At 34.0% G+C, this 18,093-nt stretch overlaps 3 protein-coding genes across 3 annotated transcripts; 1 reads left to right on the plus strand and 2 right to left on the minus strand.

Moving 5' to 3' along the window:
• Positions 1-229: 229 nt before the first annotated feature.
• LOC120114278 lies at positions 230-2,639 on the minus strand. Its single transcript, XM_039135243.1, has 4 exons — positions 2,506-2,639; positions 2,110-2,380; positions 1,310-1,370; positions 230-1,060 (listed from the first exon to the last, which is right to left on the minus strand). The coding sequence occupies exons 1-4, from the start codon at positions 2,562-2,564 to the stop codon at positions 465-467; spliced, it is 987 nt and encodes a 328-aa protein (XP_038991174.1). The 5' UTR covers positions 2,565-2,639; the 3' UTR covers positions 230-464.
• Positions 2,640-10,048: 7,409 nt separating this feature from the next.
• LOC120114240 lies at positions 10,049-11,228 on the minus strand. Its single transcript, XM_039135205.1, has 2 exons — positions 10,685-11,228; positions 10,049-10,593 (listed from the first exon to the last, which is right to left on the minus strand). Exons 1-2 carry the CDS (start codon positions 11,168-11,170, stop codon positions 10,408-10,410), a joined length of 672 nt encoding a protein of 223 aa, XP_038991136.1. The 5' UTR covers positions 11,171-11,228; the 3' UTR covers positions 10,049-10,407.
• A 3,503-nt stretch (positions 11,229-14,731) lies between these two features.
• LOC120114209 (endo-1,4-beta-xylanase 5-like) lies at positions 14,732-17,778 on the plus strand. Its single transcript, XM_039135185.1, has 5 exons — positions 14,732-14,792; positions 15,985-16,148; positions 16,224-16,322; positions 16,410-17,189; positions 17,407-17,778. The coding sequence occupies exons 1-5, from the start codon at positions 14,732-14,734 to the stop codon at positions 17,767-17,769; spliced, it is 1,467 nt and encodes a 488-aa protein (XP_038991116.1). The 3' UTR covers positions 17,770-17,778.
• Positions 17,779-18,093: the final 315 nt, after the last annotated feature.

Consider the following 18,093-nt stretch of genomic DNA (forward strand, 5'->3'; position numbering starts at 1 on the left):
CTGATTAGTATGAATACCTTTAACTTGGAATCTTCATGCTTTTATAAGAAAACTGTTAATATCCCAGCTTTAAATTTATTTGATAATAATTGTCACCTTTAACTTTGTCATCAACCTATCAATTTTCCCTAGATGTCACATGTTCGAATATTTGCATCTATCAGCTATTCTATAAGGTGTAGGTGCATATATAGTGTCAATTGATTAAAAAAATTCTGAACCACGTGATAAACACTGAAGCATCTATCGAACTGCATTTAAAAGCCTCCAAAGAAGGCCAAATTGTTCAAATTCCATCATTCCACTACTAAAATAGAGTTGCAATCATTCACATATAGACAAACTTTGTGCATAAAATACAACATAATCGTAAAGAAAGGTAAAAAAATGGGGCACTAAAAAGATTTCACCGCTAACCTTTTGATAATTAAATCAAAGGGCCACTTAATATCATAACTTGAGCTCTAAGATTCCAAGAGTGATTCCACCTTGGCGATCTGGTCCTCTTCGTTCTGTCTGGGAGGGCTCTTGTTGGCCTCATCAAACAAATCATGCTTCCACTTCTCAACACGAGGGCCACCTGCGCGATACCCCTGTCTTCCACTGAATCTATCTCTTCCATTGAAAATGCTACCACCACCACATCCATGCCTTTCATGCGAAACAAATCCACCTCTCGGTACTTCTCTTCTGCTCACGACCTGATCTCTAGCAGTGAGTCTGTCCAAATGCCGGGGGTTGTGGTCCCTTTCCACTCTTCTTTCACTTCCTAAAGCATGGTGGCGAGAAAGGGTCAACTTTTCTGATTCCTTCTCTGCATGGTCAGTCGATTGAGTTGCTACTGGGACCACCTTCTCGCTAAATACAGGTCGTTTCCTGGTAGGTGGTGGATGTGGCAGAGGATCAGCCTCCATTTCAAAGAATCTGTCATGGCGCCAATCATCTTTGCCATCCCTTTTGGCTTGTGGTTTCTTATCTCTTTGCCTCATTTCAAATGGTTTAGTTTGCCTTTCACTATGATGATCCTTCGCATCCCCACTCCATCCACGATCTCTACGCTCTGGACAGATAATGTAATCATCGATCAATAATTTTCAAGAAAACCCTACTTTTTCTCTTCTTGATAAGAAAAAAATGCTGTTAAAGCTTCCCCAGAACCCACTTTGTCAATGTAGACAATCCCAGAACTCTTTCGACAAGTTAATCTATAACCTGAACGTGAAGGCTCTGACATGACAAGGCAACATGATCTCATAAAGTGAAGTATAAGGGGGTAGGATACAAAGCCAAAGTAAAAAAAAAAACTAACCAGAAGCCGCTCTCCGACCAAAACTTTGACCAGCTTGTGCGGCACTACGACGTTCATCATGCTGTTAAAATACATGCACACGCAAGCCTAAGATGGTTATATACCCTGACCATAAAAAGTGCAGAACAAGAATTCTGCTTACATCAACCAGAAGAAAAGGTCTACGGACTCTGAATAATAAACAAACTACTAAACTAGACACAAAACCAGGTTGTTTATTTGAGCTAGTAATCATTATTCCGTTCCGGTATGGATTCATGCTTCATACAAGAAAAATGCTATGGGCTCACAATCCTATGAAAATCAAATCCCAATAACTTCAATAAATCCAAAGCCACATACAACGCGGTAAATTTCCTTTCCAATGCCCCCATTAACATTTCATTAAGAGAATTAAACCCGAAACTGCAAATGCGATAAATACCATTCAACACATATACTATAAGACCATGGGACTGAAAGTAAACGCTTGTGGACCCTAGGACGGCAAACAAACATAGCACTAAATTGCAGTTGCGATGTCAACGTGATTTGTTTCCTAAAAATAACTAGGACTGCAGTGACCTTGAAAAAGGTAACGATGCAGCCGTTACACAGAATTGCAGCTGCAATTTTAATACTATGCAAACAAATGACATATCTTCAGCTTGTTCACAATCTTCCTACAATAAACCAATTGCTATTGGCACAATTACGACATTGCAGGCAATAGACTGGGGAAAAGATTAGACCAAGAACATGTACCAAGCAATAAAAGGAATTCATGAAGATGAAATACCATAATAATAGAATATAAAAACCTGAAAATAGGACCGGGAGCGGGGCACGTCAGTTGCATCAGAAGAATGTTTAGTTCCTTGGTGGTGCCCATTGTTTTTCCGATCAGATTCCTTGCTCACGATTGCATTTTCAACCTTAGAAGAATCACGAGCTGTCGGCGCCACTTCAAGAGGCACAGCAACTTGCAGCCGACGGCGCTGTTTCTCATCGTGGTCGGGCCTGTCTGCAACATCAGCGTTGGACACAACTCTTTCGGTCTGAGGCTTCCCATCTCTCCTAGACCTCTTAGGACTAAACAACATAAACAAAAAATGGATCACTTTCGACAAAATTAAGCGATACAGAAAACCCAATTGAAATGCATTCGTATAATGTTATACGATTCATGGCTACATTTGGGGAACCAAGGGGAGTACCCGGGTTCACGGTCAAACCCAGAACGGTGTCGTCTAGAGTCCGAATCTCGACGAGACATTGCACTGCTCCACAACTTTGGAATAGTGAAATTTTCTAGGGTTGCCTTCCGGTAGAAGAGGATGAATAGGGGGGTATGTTCTGCTGCAACCCCGTTTTGTTTTTAATCCTACAATTTCATCATTTCATATTCACCGTTCGGTTACTATATAACAATTTATCAGAAGTTTGAGGATGATTTTATCTACAAGTAAATTCAAACCAGTAATATTATCTTTGTTTTTCTTAATTATATTAATTTTATATTTTAAAATTATTTTATTATATTAATTTTATTCTTTTGCTAATGTTAATTGTTACGATATCGATGAAATGATCAATAGTACCGAAACGATGAGTCATACGTAAATAATAATGTGATAGATAAATAATAATTATTCTTTTTTTACCATGTTCGAGGGTATAATAAGTCTTCTGACCGTGTTTGAAGAAATAATTTATTCTAATTAAAAGTTTAAAAATGTGAAGCGAAAGATGAACCAAATGGATATCAATGATGATAGAGGCAACCCATATTCATACAATTCTTATGTTACAAAAAAAAACATTTTTTAACCTCGATTATAAAAGAATTAAAATTCTTATAACATCTAAAAAAACACATTTCAGAAGAAGAGCATTCCTCCTCGGCAGATACAAAAAAACTTGTACATCCATTAAATTTAGAACTTCATAGTGGGGTGAAAAAATATGTATTATAATACACAACGATCATATAATTGTTACTACAATTTTATCCAATTTATAATTGATCGATTATTATTATTAAAAAAAAATTCACTCTCGTTTATCAATATGGGTTAATGATTGGAAGTTTATTTCGTTACAAGCCTGACCTTGATGGCGTTGAGACCACTTTATTCATTGAACTAGGACGTCACGTTTGATATGAAATATGAAAGGATGACTCTAACGATGAAGTAAAAGGGCGTTTTTATTATTAAAAAAAAATTAAAAATTCATTTATGGGACAAATAACCTCAAACGGTATTAATTGAAAAAATATCTTTTAAACCGTACACGTAGGACTACCTCGCATCCTACAAAACATATATAAAGGCCTCACGTTCTATAGGGCGCAAGACTCTACCAACGTGGAAATACTTTTCAGAGAATGTAATTTAATATTAGGTTAAACGACCTTGTATTATACGAAACACGAGATACACAAAAATTGAAACGTTTCATCAATTTATCGCAGGTAGTATTTAACAAACCTCGAGTACTACAGAACGAGTTATAGGTACATTCAAGGGTATTTTCAGGTAGTTAATCTATTTTTTTTTGTAATTTATAAGATTAGAGGCGTAATATTGGAATTTATCTTTCAGTTGAGGCCACTATCGACACATATAAGATGTTGTAAGCAAGTTAAAAATCGCGTTGAAAATTGTTCCAAAGCTTGTTTTGTGCATGAAAAAAAAAGCTAAAATCGTTTGATAGGCATATTTGAGGAGTTTTTTTAGGGTAGTTAATCTAACAATTTTCACAATTTATAAGATTAGAGGCGTAATATTGTAACTTATCTTTCAATTGAGGGTAATATCGGCACATACAAGATATTGTAATCGAGTTAAAAATTACGTTGAAAATGGTTCCAAAGCTTGGTTTTATACATGATGAAGAAACTAAAATGGCTTGATAGGCATGCTCGGGGAGTATTTTTGGGAAGTTAATCTGAACTTTTTCTTCTTAATTTATAAGATTATAGGCGTAGTATTTTCGTAATTTATAGTTTTGTACATACAAGACATTCTAAGCAGTGTAAAAATCGAGTTGAAAATGGTTCGAAACAAAAAGAAATTGAAAAAACTAATATATTTTGTTAATTACAAAAGTAGTACAACGAAAAAACACAATTAATCAATACGAGGACGTGACTACTTAGGATATTTGTTTTTCATGTGTTCAAGATTCCTACAAATAGTGCATAGTTTCGGCTCTCCAGTTCATGAGATAAGTGAGTTTGATAAACATATTTGAGGAGTTTTTTTAGGGTAGTTAATCTGACAATTTTCACAATTTATAAAATTAGAGGTGTAATATTGGAACTTATATTTCAATTGAGGTAATATCGGCACATACAGGATATTGTAATCGAGTTAAAAATCACGTTGAAAATGGTTCCAAAGCTTGGTTTTATATATGAAGAAGAAACTAAAATGGCTTGATAGGCATGTTCGGGGAGTATTTTTGGGAAGTTAATATGAACTTTTTCTTCTTATTTATAAGATTAGAGGCGTAGTATTTTCGTAATTTATAGTTTTGTACATAAGAGACATTCTAAGCGGTGTAAAAATCGTGTTGAAAATGGTTCGAAACAAAAATAAATTGAAAACTAACTAATATATTTTTTTAATTACAAAAGTATTACAATGAAAAAGCACAATTAATCAATACGGGGACGTGACTTCTTAGGATATTTGTTTTTCATGTGTCTAAGATTCCTACAAATAGTGCATAGTTTCGGCTCTCCGGTTCATGAGATAAGTGAGTTTGATGGAACAAGAAGTTTCCCCAAAAGGCAAGGTTTTGATGGAAAGAGAAATCTCTTGAGAAGTTTCCCGTATTCCATGTACGAGGGAAACCCTTGGTTCTCGAGTGGATGAGTGTCATTTGTCCTATCAACGTCATAAGTGATAAGAAGATGATGCCATCATTAGAGGATGCCTTTTTAGAAACAATAAGTTTATCGAGAAGGCCAAGTTACTCGTGTTGAAGAAGGTTCATGAGAAAGAAGAATTTGATTGAATAATCGAGCAGAAAAATGGAATTCGGAACCACACCACTACTTCAACAGCAACAAACACCCTCTAATGACTTGTTTGTTCGTGTTGAAGAAGATGCCTTTCTAGAAATGATAAGTTTCTCAAGAAGCCCATGTTTGACAGAAGAAACTCAAAGGGCGACGTCTTTATAAAAGGCATTCTCTTCGGGTGACATAACTTATAGCACCAATATTGGCATAAGCATCTCTAATTTTCATGTCAAGTCACGCCACTCGAAAAGGAGTCCCTTAATGTCACTAGAAGATAATACTTATATAGGAAAGGACCTCACGCTATGCAAAACACGTTTTTCATTTAGATTTCTGACTTGGCATGGACCTCGCGCTCTACGACACGAGAGGTCCACAGAGATTCGTGATGTGGTAGCACCCCAACGTACACATTTGATTTGACATGTCAAGGGCCTTACGTTCTGGAAGGTACGGGATTTGAAAAAAATATCCATAAATACGAACGATAACCATGTTGGATGGATAGTCTCATAACAAAAATATTCAATGGTAAGATTTTCTGCGACTAGGTTCCATTGTGGAACTTATTTTTATACTCCCTTCAATGTCAAGATCAAGAAAGATGAGTTATATGATTTGATTTCAACGGAGCTTAAAATATCTACAACATGGCAAGTGTCTTCGTTGCAAGTGAAAGTTTTCGTTGATGAGCCCAACCCTGAAGCATATTACGCGTTGACCTTATCAAATGCAAGCGACCTTCAGGAGATGTTTAGGACTTACACATGTGTCGGTGGTATGAACATCAAGTTAACTGTAAAATTTGAGGAAATCTTCATCAAGTAACGTAGAAGCAACTCAGTTGTCAGAAGACCAAGAGGACAAAGGGCAGTTCTTCTACGTTACACCTGTAAACGTCGGGAGAAAGTACAAATAATTGAGGAACTGAACTTAACATCAGTCATTTCTATAGACTACGAAGCAACGAAAACAGACTCCTCTTCTATTCATTTTAACTAACCAGAACTTCGTGTAGTTCTTTTTTTTATTATGTTTATAAATTAGTATTAAAATAAATTTCATAAAATATAATGGTTTCTAAAGTATTTATTCATCGAACCAAACAACTAATCATCATATTTTTGAAGGATAACTTACACAAATTAATAATTTAAACTTAATTAATAATTTAAATAAATTTTAACATTATATTTGATTTGATCCGATTAGATGATATATTCAAAACATAAAAGATGCATTTTCAAATATTATTATATTATTTTATTACAACCACAAACTACATAGTTTTCATATTTTTTAATTTTATTTTTATATTTTTATTTTTTTCATTATTCTCTCGAATTCGTTTGCTACGTTGGATTAGTAAGTCTTCATACTTCTTCTTTTCCATTTTTACCTTCTTATGATATTCTTCAAGTTTAATCTTATGATACTCAACTATCGACTTTATTTCCTTCTTTACCCACTATTTCTCATTTGAAGACGAGCTTGAATCCCAATCATCATAGTCAAAGTCGGAATACCCAAAAATAAAGTTTGGAATCATAATTTTTTCCCACATATACATGATTTTGAATAACTCAAAGAAAATGTGAGGAAAAAACTTGTGGGGTCATATTTATAGAAGTCATTGCACCCAGTATGCACGATATTTAATAGATCTCGTGTTACACGAAATGCAAAGTCCACGGGGATTCTTGACTAGGATTCCTGACGTGGCATGATTTTGCTTTCTACCAAACACGAGGTCCTTTATTTTGTATAAAAATATTTTGAAACCATAAGTTAGGTGAAGTATTGTATTTACTATATTTTATTTATCTGATTAACTGAATATATTTTTGCAAGTTTGATTAATCGAATATAGAACTGGAGTTCGATTAACTAAAAATACACTACAATCAAGTTTTTCAAACATTACATAAGTTTTCATTTCAAGAAAAAAATAACTAATGATGCCTATGTCTACCCCATCATTATCATCAGCATCATCACCATCATCATAATCATCATCTTTGTCATCGCCATCTATATGTGCAGTACCACCACTGGTACTGGGAGAAAGACCTGTGTAGAATATGCTCTGTGACAACGTCTACTTAACACTACCAGATACGAAGTTTGTTACAAATGGTGGAAACTAAAATACCGATGGTGGAACAAATGCAGACGAAAGTAATGGATAATGTGGTTGAACTGGTACAATAAGGCAATACAAAGAGACAACCACTGACGGACAGAAACGAAACGCGTCGATGAAAAAATCTTCTATCGGAGGTGACATATGTTGAAATGCTAATTGAGTCAAGCGGGTGAATGCAGGTGGTGCCTCTAGTATCTGATGCTCTGCTGTTGACTGTACATGCACTTATACCGTTCTTGATAGTGAGGCTAAAGCGTGTTTTCTTCTTTTCTGGCGTTATTTCCCTTTACCTCTAACACCACGTTACGTCGATGGAAATTTCGTCGGCGGTTAGTTTTGGGGAGACACATAAATTTCTCGTGCTCGCTCCTCTTTGGTCAGTATATGTGGCTTTCCATATTGTTATTACCACAATATGTAATCATTTGAAACACAGTGGTTCGAAGATGGGTTGACAAATGGGTTTCCTATCCAATCTCGTCACCCACTGCAACACCCATGTTGAATAATGAATCTCTTAATTAACATTCGTCTTCCTCTATTGCGTTACGTGATGCAAGTCATCCAATTTTGGTCGTGGTAACAAAATTGTTTGGACATAGTTAAATTGCTGTAGCATGCGATCGGTAGTACGTCACTCGACTATCTCATAGAGTATCAACGAGACCATCAACATCCAAACGCCCGAACTGAGACCTATTTCAGTCGAAGTACACGATCCAATAGCATCATCATTGTACGATGTCCACTAGAACTACAATTTTTTAAACTAAGTTAGATAAACTCAAATTAAAAATGATATTTAAAATAAAAAATAAAAATCGGTTACAATTATTACATCGTATTTCATCTTATCGATCAACACTTTAAAACCACATAGAGTTTTTGGTAGGTGGGTGTGAATTAGCGTACCAATCCACCTACCATTCATATAACAAATACAATTATTTGTAAAACCCAAAAATAATTTATAATAATCTAAATATATAAATGTAGTTTATTTTTAAGTACCTTCGAAGTAGTGAAAATTGAAATAAGGTTGTGTATTTAGGAATCAGGCGTAAAATTGACATTCACAACCAAATCCACAATTGAAAGAACATTAGGCACCCTCAAATAACTTGTTTTGTCCGTATTGACAGTTGTACAAAACTTCCGAAATAGAAAAGCCAACATTATTGATCCTCAACTCTTATATTTTGAGCCCTACAAAATGCGTAGATGATACAACCATATTAAATGCACTTTGTTCCAAGATTTTATCTGACATCAAGATCTTCCAATAACTCGTAAAATATGAGTACGTACAAATCGTTGCAAAATAAAAAAATTATCATAAATTAAAAAATTATCATAAAAAAATTACAATAACATAAAATAAAACAAAAGTTCAATATTATAAATAAAAAAATCAAAATAAATAATCATAAATTTCAAAAAATATCTTTTTAATTACTGGAGCAGCATTGGGGGTAGCTGCGTAAAATTATCGTCCAAAAATTTAATCTTGATCTTCCCTCCATCTAAATCGAGATTGTTTGGAGGAATTTAAAGCAGTTCCTCACACGTCATACCAGAAGCCATCGACAATACCGATAATAGTCGTTCCGTCAACAGGCAACCCAAGATAAAATGCAACATCTTCAAGGGTAATAATCACTTCTTCACAAGGAAAATGAAACGTGAGCGTATCCGGCATCCAGCTTTTCTAGCAATGCATTTATTAGGGAGGATGAAATTTCGTACCACCAATTATAGTGATAACGTGACCAAAACCGGCTTCGTGAAAATACAAAAGAATATCATCATGAGGGTTCGTGAAACAGTTGATATAACACATCAATGAACGTTCATACCCCTTCAAATAAATAAATAAAAATTATCTCTGGATTTGTCCGTCAGTAATCAAACACATGCATTCGATCAAGCCTTAGTAATCCTGCCATAATAACCAAATAGTGGAATATATAAAAGAAAGAAGCAGAGAGAGAGAGATAATTGGGGAGAAAGGTGTGATGACTTTGGTTGAGGAGGGGCCTATTTATTGGAGTCCTCACACCCCTTCCGAAGCGAGATTAAAGGTACCTCACGTTCTACAAGACGCGAGTTCCGTTGAAAAATACGCGTGTTTAGACCAAACACGTGCTATGTATGAGTGAGGTTGTTGAATCTAATTTAAAAAAATTTTAAGAACACGATAAATTGGTGAAACATTTCAGTTTCTCGTGTACCTTGCGTTTCATATAACGCGAGGTCATTTAACCTAATATTAAGTTGTATTCTTCGAAAAGTGTTTCCACGTTGGAGGAGTCTTGCGCCCTATAGAACGAGAGGCCTTTACATGCATTTTATAGGACATGACGTAGTTTTACATGTGTAGTTTGAGGGATATTTTTCCAATTAACGTCGTTTGGGAGTTATTTATCCAATAAATGAATTTTTGAGGGTTTTTAATAAAAAAAAACCAAGTGTAAGTGACCAAAATTTAATAAATTTATAATATACATGATTTAAACATTATTTTTTAATTTGATGAGTAAACATACAAATAGTAAAAGAAAATGATCAATTTACCCTAATTACAATGATTTCTGCAAGCATTGTTGCAATTGACCTCTACTCATTTCAGTTTCTAATCCCAAGTTGAAGTTGCAATGCTTCAATCACTATATCTTGCTATGCTTGAAATTGCAATCAGCATGACGAAATCCAACGTATTGTTATCACAATTTTGCGGAATAAACTTGTGTAACTATTGGATCAGAAAAGGGAAAAGAAGTAGTGTAACTACACTCTGCCCCTTGATTCTTGAAATGTAAATTTGAGGGCTGAAAGGAGGTTTCAAAACCCAAAAACTTCCATTGCAGCTGTAGTATAAAACCATTGATGCATCAACAAATTCTGATATGTTTATGCACTTGGGCTTCGTTTAACAAAAATTCAGTCATTCAAAACATCAGATTGGGACTTGAACCTTGTGCACCATTTTACTAGAAGCTCATCTATACTGGCATCCATCCGAGTCCCAATTCCTCCCCACATTAGCATATGGGCCATATCCCCAATTGTTGAACCAGTCACTTCATGCACAGCCTTGAACCCTAACCTTTTGTAGAACCTAACAAGCTGAAAGTTCAAAAGATTATAAAAAATCCATTATTATCCACTACTCAAACACGAAAAGAAGATCTTTTTTTTGTGTGTGTAAAGAAAGAACCTTGGAATGATAAAGATCCGAGTCATTGATGGCAAGCAACTCAGCAGTCTTGCAACCGCACTCATAGCCGTATCGAATACCTACAGCCCCAATAAACAAACCGATACCAAAAATCGATCTTTCCATGCCAAGGGTCTCCCTTTTGAGTCTAATTGAATCAAGGTGCAGAATTTTACCTCCAAACCAGACCCTTAAGAGCCCCTCGGCTCTTCCAAGTTCCATGCTGGTCTCCAGGCTTTTAGCTGTGATCCTGAAAAAGGGTCCTAGAGTTTGGAGCTTAATGTCAAGGTTCTGGGCTTTAGAGGATGCCATTATATCGGACATGGATGGTGTATTGAAATGGGTTCTGGTGGTCTTAGGTTGGTTAGAGGATGATTGGAGTGGTGACACCGAGAGCTGAGATGATGAACTGCTTTGGGTTGTACACGAATTTCTGGGATTTGGAACGAAGAATTTGGGAAGTGCAACCATGTGCGGTAATTCCATGTGAGCAGAGAAGAAGGAAAGTGTGTTTGAGTTGGATTTGGATAGTTCTTGGTTTCAAATAAAATCGGGTGGTTTATGCTAGATTGGAAGGCTAGCTATTGTGAAACGTGGATTTCTATCCACTGCGGGTGTTAACCGGACCTATCCAGAACTTCTATAGTTAAAAAATATTATCGATTTTATTATTATTTTTAATAAAATTGATAAAAAAATTATTTAAAATATTATTATTTTTATTTAAAATATTAATATTTTTAATATTTTCGATAAAGTACCAAATAATAACAAAAATATGTTGAAAAAATAACAAAATCGATAGTATTTTACCGGATATGTTAACAAAGCCGCTAAGCGCCCAATAATAACAAAATTGGTTGAAATAATAATGTTTATGATAATTTTTTACCGGTTTTGTTAAAAAACTAATAACAAAATCGGTAGCGTCTTTTCTTAGTCGTATATTAAGGTTGTCGTACATGAGACTTTCTCGACCTATCCTCGTTTGGAAAAAATATTAGATGATTCTGGTTCATCATGTCATTCGTAATCTCAATCAATAATATTTTTTCATATCATTTTTTCTCAAGATGATCTTCACCTCTTTTCTACATGTAAATAAGAGGGGAGTAGTAATTTAAAAATTATTTTAAAATTTGTAGCTCTTGCTAACTGAAACCACAGATAACATGATAAATCAAATCCATCAAATAATTTCTCCCTCGTTTGGGTTGGCATAAACAATTTAGTCTCACGATTATAAAAATGATAAACTATACTAAAGTATCCTTTTGTTTTCTATTTGATATCTAATTTGGCCATCGATTTAAACATTAAGCGTGTTTGGTCTCTTACGTTATTAATTCGTTTGGTTTAAATCTTTTGGTTTGATTCATTGGTCAGACCAAAAACAAAAGAGATTATTCAAATAGTTGATTCTTATAAATATTATGATCAGGGGCGGATGTACATGGCTCCATAGGGGAGTTATTGCATACCCATTATTTTGAAAAAAAAATGTTAAATTTAGTTTAGTTTACTAATGATAATAGGAAAAAATAAGAAAATTTGCACACTCAATTTTTTTTTAGAATCAAGTATTAAAATTTTGAATCGAATTTTTCAATTTCTAGATCTGTCACTGATTACGATGTGATTTATTTTCTAAGAGTAAATATGATATTATGTTACAAATACAATTTGTAGTATTATTAATCGTAAAAACATTATGATACTATCATTATATTGTGTTACGACCGTAATTTGATATTATGATAAAAAACCAACTCTAAAACGCTTGTTAGTAATCATAATTAGGGAGAGAGAGGACTGGAACACTTGTTAAATAGCATAATCGTGGTTAGGTTATTAAATTTACGAAAAAATAGTTTTAGTCAATTTTTATTATTGATTTTGAAAAATATGCATTTCATTTCAATCTTATATATTATTAAAAATTTATTAAATTTTGATTATATATGATATGATTATTATAGTTTGATTACTAAATTATTAACTCTTGTTAGTTTGATGATATAACAAGTTAAATAAAAAAGATTATTTTTAAATATGATCCCTAGACTTCATATGAAATATCACTTTTGATTTTAAATTTTAGATAAAATATCAATTTGACCCCTTGATTCACCAAAATATCATGTCACATGCCACCATTCACCACTATCATTGCTTCGACTCACACATTTTTCGGTGATATGGACATTAGATTCGGTGAATTGAAAATTATGGGATCCAATAGTCGATGATGACGGTGATGGTGACTAGGGGTGAGCAAAATTCGATTCGACTTGAAAATTTTAATACTTTTTTTTTTAATTTTGAATTATTCGAGTCGAGTTATTCAAGTTATTCGATTCAACTCAAATTATAAATTCGGTTTTCGAGTTCAAGTCGAGTTGAAATTTTGATTTACTCGACAATTTTATAATTTAGTTCATGATTTCATTATTTTTTCAATTCCTCCATTTTAAGTCAATTTTTTAACCAAATTTGAACCACATGCTCCTAAACCATCATAGAATACATATGTACTTTCAATTCCTCTTTTTGATAACAAAATTTCTATTTTTTAATCTAGTCCCTCAATTTTTCATAATTTCCTTATTTCTTTAGTTCATCATTTATTTTAAGTCTGTTTTTTTACCAAATTTGAACCACATGTTCATATACAACAATGAAATACCCATGTGACTTCAATTCTTAATTTTTTATTAAAAAAAATGTACTCTCTTTTTTTTATTTAGCACATTAACTTTGCATTTTACTCAATTTGGTCTTTTGACTACAATTGTTTGCAAATTCTTTCTTCTCATCAATTTTTTGACTCCTTTATACTCTCATCAATATTTTAGCCTCGAAATACTTTCTTTAAAATATAATATTATGAATACATTTTATAATTTTAGATTGCGTTTGATATATTAAATAATTTTTTGATGTAAAAGAATATAATATCTATATATATCTTATATGGTTAGAGAAAGTAAAAAAAATTGGAACAAATACTTTCCATAATACTATAAATAATTATAATAAAATTAGTATAGAAACTCGAATAACTCGACTCGAATTTCTTAAACTCGACACGATTCCAAAAAAAAAATCAAGTTAAGTTCGAGTTGTAAAATACGACTTTCCAACTCGAATAACTCAAAATTTTTGACTCGACTCGACTTGACTCGATCGAATGCTCACTCCTAATGGTGACTGACGACGACAACAATGAATGATGAGAGGAACGAGGGACTTTGGTCGAATTTCGAGAATAAGTTGATATTTTGCCTAAAGTTTAAAGGCCAAATGATATTTCGTCTAAAATTTAAAATTTTAGGTCATAATTAGTATTTTATCTAGAGTTTAGTGGTAAAATTAAAAATTAACCTCTTTTGACTAACATATTATTATTGATCATCGAACTTATAAGAATTAATTGTTCAATGGGTATTATAAAAGTTAATGAATAAAAATATATAAATATAAAAGAAAAATGATTAGCATGGAAGTTAACCTTTTATTTAATTATTCTTAATAAAAAAAATAAAATTTGACAAAGGAGTAAAAAGGAAAAAAAGTATTGTCTCCTCTAAATAGGTGATAAATGTCTCCTCCAAATAGGTTATAAATGTCCCCTCCAAATATGTAATAAAATCATTTCAAGGATGAGAACCAGCAAATACCACTTATCATTTTCCTAAATATATTTACAGTCTTAAGAATAAAAATTAATAGCTTTCCTAAAATACATAACCATAGTATCACTCTAAAACTATGCACAACTGTGTTCCCAAACCGTTTAAGATTATATAACCCTCCGCTCTTAAAGCTTCACACTCAATTCCAGTCTCGGGTACACACTATTAGTATCGAATATATTATCAGTCAAAAATGGTCTCCTTTTTAATATAATATAAAATTATGTATCTTGCTAATCCAATTATGAACCTTTGATTACATTGTTTCTCACACATTGGAAGCCTTTGTTTTATTTTTCTCCCACTGAAATGGTTTCAGGTTTAGAGAAAAAAGAAGAAGAAAAACTCTGCAATGGAGATTTGGAAGAAGGAGAGTCTGCTTCTGTTGTTACCATTATGGATCCTTTTTGCAGGTTTGATCTTCAGAGATGACGAGTATTGCCTAAAAATATTCTTTTTAATAATCTCATATGATTATAAAGTGGTATGTTCAGATTTTTTTAATAGTTGACAACACACACGGATTCGGTCAAAAAATATTTATTTGTAGTTAAAATACCCCAAAATTTAATTTTTTATGGTTTGATAGATCGAATATTGATAATGAAATTGCTAAAGAAATAGAGCCCATCTCTTGCAGGAGTCATACAAGGGAAGTCATTGTCGTATGATTATACAGCCAGCATTGAGGTAATTAGGTTTGTTCTCACTAAATTTATTTAATTATAAATTTCAGGCTCAAATACTAATGATTTTTTAATATAAATTTTGGAAAATTTAAAACCACAAGTGTTTGGCACAACCTCACAAGGCTCAGTATGGAGGAGGCATAATTAAGAACCCAGAATTAAATGAGGGTTTGAGAGGATGGTTGACGTTCGGGAATGCCATAATCCAACACCGAAATGATTCAAATGGCAACGAATTCGTCGTGGCTCGAAAACGAAGCCAATCCCACGACGCTGTCTCTCAGAAGCTTTGCTTGGAAAACAATAAACTCTATACCTTCTCCGGTATTACTTTTTCTTTTGAATAGTTTAGGGTAGAAATGAAAGCATGATCTTAACCTGACGAATTTTGATCTAATCCGATTTTAGTTGCTCATTTTTTTTAAAACCTTAAGTTTGGATTGAGTTTTTTTGGAGTATAAGTTCGGGTCGGATTGAGTTCGGATTTAGGATAAAAATTATGTAATTATATATATTCTATATTTGTATCTGGTTGGGTCAAGTCGGGTGTGAATTTTATCTTAAAAGATGGGTTAGTTTCGGGTCAGGTGAAGTCATCTTAAATCCAGTTTGGGACGAGTTTCAGGTGGAGGGTGCATTTTTATTGAGTCGGGTTGTGTTGATTAGAAACTCAATTCGACCCATGCCCGTCCCTAATCTAAGATTATTATAAGATGGTGTTTATTCACATTTTTCTTATTCTGTCAATAATTTACACTAAACACACTACTTGAACCAGAGTAATAACAACATTTCTCTATAATTTACACTAAACACACTACTTGAACCAGAGTAAATAACAACATTTCTCTATGCAATATTTATATTTGACCCATATCTATATTATAAATTTCAATTTTTTTTTGTGATAATGAAGCTTGGGTACAAGTGAGTGAAGGAGAATCAGAGGTGAGGGCAGTTTTCAAAACTGTGACCGGGTTGAAACGTGCTGCTTCAACCGTTGCTCGGTCCAGATGTTGGTCCATGCTCAAGGGTGGCCTCACCGTGAACGCCTCCGGCCCTGCCGAGCTTTTCTTTGATGTAATTATCAATTTCATCCCCTTTTTTCTCCTCAATATTTCCAGATTTCTTTAATTCACAATGTAATTTCTTCAGAGCCACAACACCTCTGTCGAAATCTGGGTCGACAGCGTCTCCTTGCAACCATTCACGCATGAAGAGTGGAACTCTCATCATGTTGAACACATTGAGAAGGTCAGTCACTCATAATATATATATATATATATACCATTTTCAGTCATCCACCCGTTTTAAATCTGTGTAAAACCATATATATTGCAGACAAAGAGAAGGGTAAGAATCCGTGTGGATGCACAAGGGAAACCCGTGGCGAACTCCAAGATTTCCATCAAGCAAAAGATTTCAGGGAAACCAGTGGGTTGTGCTACAAACAAGAACATCCTCAGCAACGTTGGCTACCAAAACTGGTTCACTTCGAGGTTTTCCCACACAACCTTCGAGGACGAAATGAAATGGTACAGCAACGAACCGACCCAAGGTAGAGAAGACTACTCAGTCTCGGATTCCATGATGGCATTAATCAAACAGCACAACATCGCGGTTCGAGGGCACAACATTCTGTGGGACGATCCCCAGTATCAACCTAGTTGGGTCCCCTCTCTCGGTCCAAACGACCTTTCAGCAGCGGCCACCAAAAGGGTTAACTCGATCATGACCAAATACAAGGGTCAAGTCATCGGTTGGGACGTTGTGAATGAGAATCTGCATTTTAATTTCCTCGAGAGTAAGCTCGGGCCAACTGCTTCTTCCACGTTCTACAAAATGGCGTCCGATATTGATAGTTCTGTACCTTTGTTTATGAATGAGTACAATACCCTGGAGGAGAAGGGAGATACTGCAGTAACACCAGATAAATACCTCGCAAAACTGAAAGAAATTCAAAGTGTATTGGGTGTCAAGGCTAACCAAATGGCTATTGGACTAGAGTGCCATTTCGACGTCCCGGACCTTCCTTACGTAAGATCTTCTCTTGATACTCTGGCTGCCACCAAGTTGCCCATTTGGCTGACGGAAATTGATGTGAAAAGCAACCCCAAACAGGTAATATTTGGAGTTCAACATACAATTATACTTGAGCTTTACAAAGTAATATATGTTAAGAGTCTTTCTTAATCATTAACAACATGTAACAATACAAATGCAACTGCTCAAATCTGGAATCTCTAGAGAGAATATCACTCACTTTTACCGTAGAGTCAAAACATATATATATATGATATATATACGTACTTAAGCTTATATGTTATTATATTATCAGGCAACGTTTTTGGAGCAAGTTTTGAGGGAAGGGCATGGGCACCCTGGTGTTAGCGGGATGGTAATATGGGCAGCCTGGAAACCAGAAGGATGCTACCATATGTGTTTGACAGACAATAATTTCAACAACTTGGCAACTGGGGATGTTGTGGACAAGCTGTTGAAAGAATGGGGAATCACTGCCACTTTACAAGGTCAAACCGATGCCCATGGTTTCTTCGAGGTTTCTCTTCTTCATGGAGAATATGAAGTCAAAATCAGTCTTCCAGTTGATGCAGCCAATACTTCACTGTCTCACAGATTCAAGGTGGAACCTGCACATGAATCCCAGGACCAAGCTATGATTGTCCAAGTTTCTACGTGATGTATTCTGCCATTTTAACTAGTTAAGTGTAGTGTAGTTTTTGTAATGCAGAATAATAATTTCATATTACATTTTCTTTCAATTTTGTTTTATTGAGTTAATTAGATACAAACATAACGTAAGAGCAATAAAAGTTTGTCAAATTTTTTTGAGTAAAAATAATAATATTTTCAATCCACGTTGTAAATGTAATACAATCTAGTTATAATTAAATTTTTTAATTAAATAATTTTCATGAATTAATCAAACATTGACTCAATTATAAAAAATAGAAAATAACAATTTAAAACAATATTACTTGTAAAATAAAATAGGCTTCAAAGG

The sequence above is a fragment of the Hibiscus syriacus genome, unplaced genomic scaffold (assembly GCF_006381635.1).
Source record: "Hibiscus syriacus cultivar Baekdansim isolate YM2019G1 unplaced genomic scaffold, ASM638163v2 tig00110221_pilon, whole genome shotgun sequence".
Taxonomy (NCBI): domain Eukaryota; kingdom Viridiplantae; phylum Streptophyta; class Magnoliopsida; order Malvales; family Malvaceae; genus Hibiscus; species Hibiscus syriacus.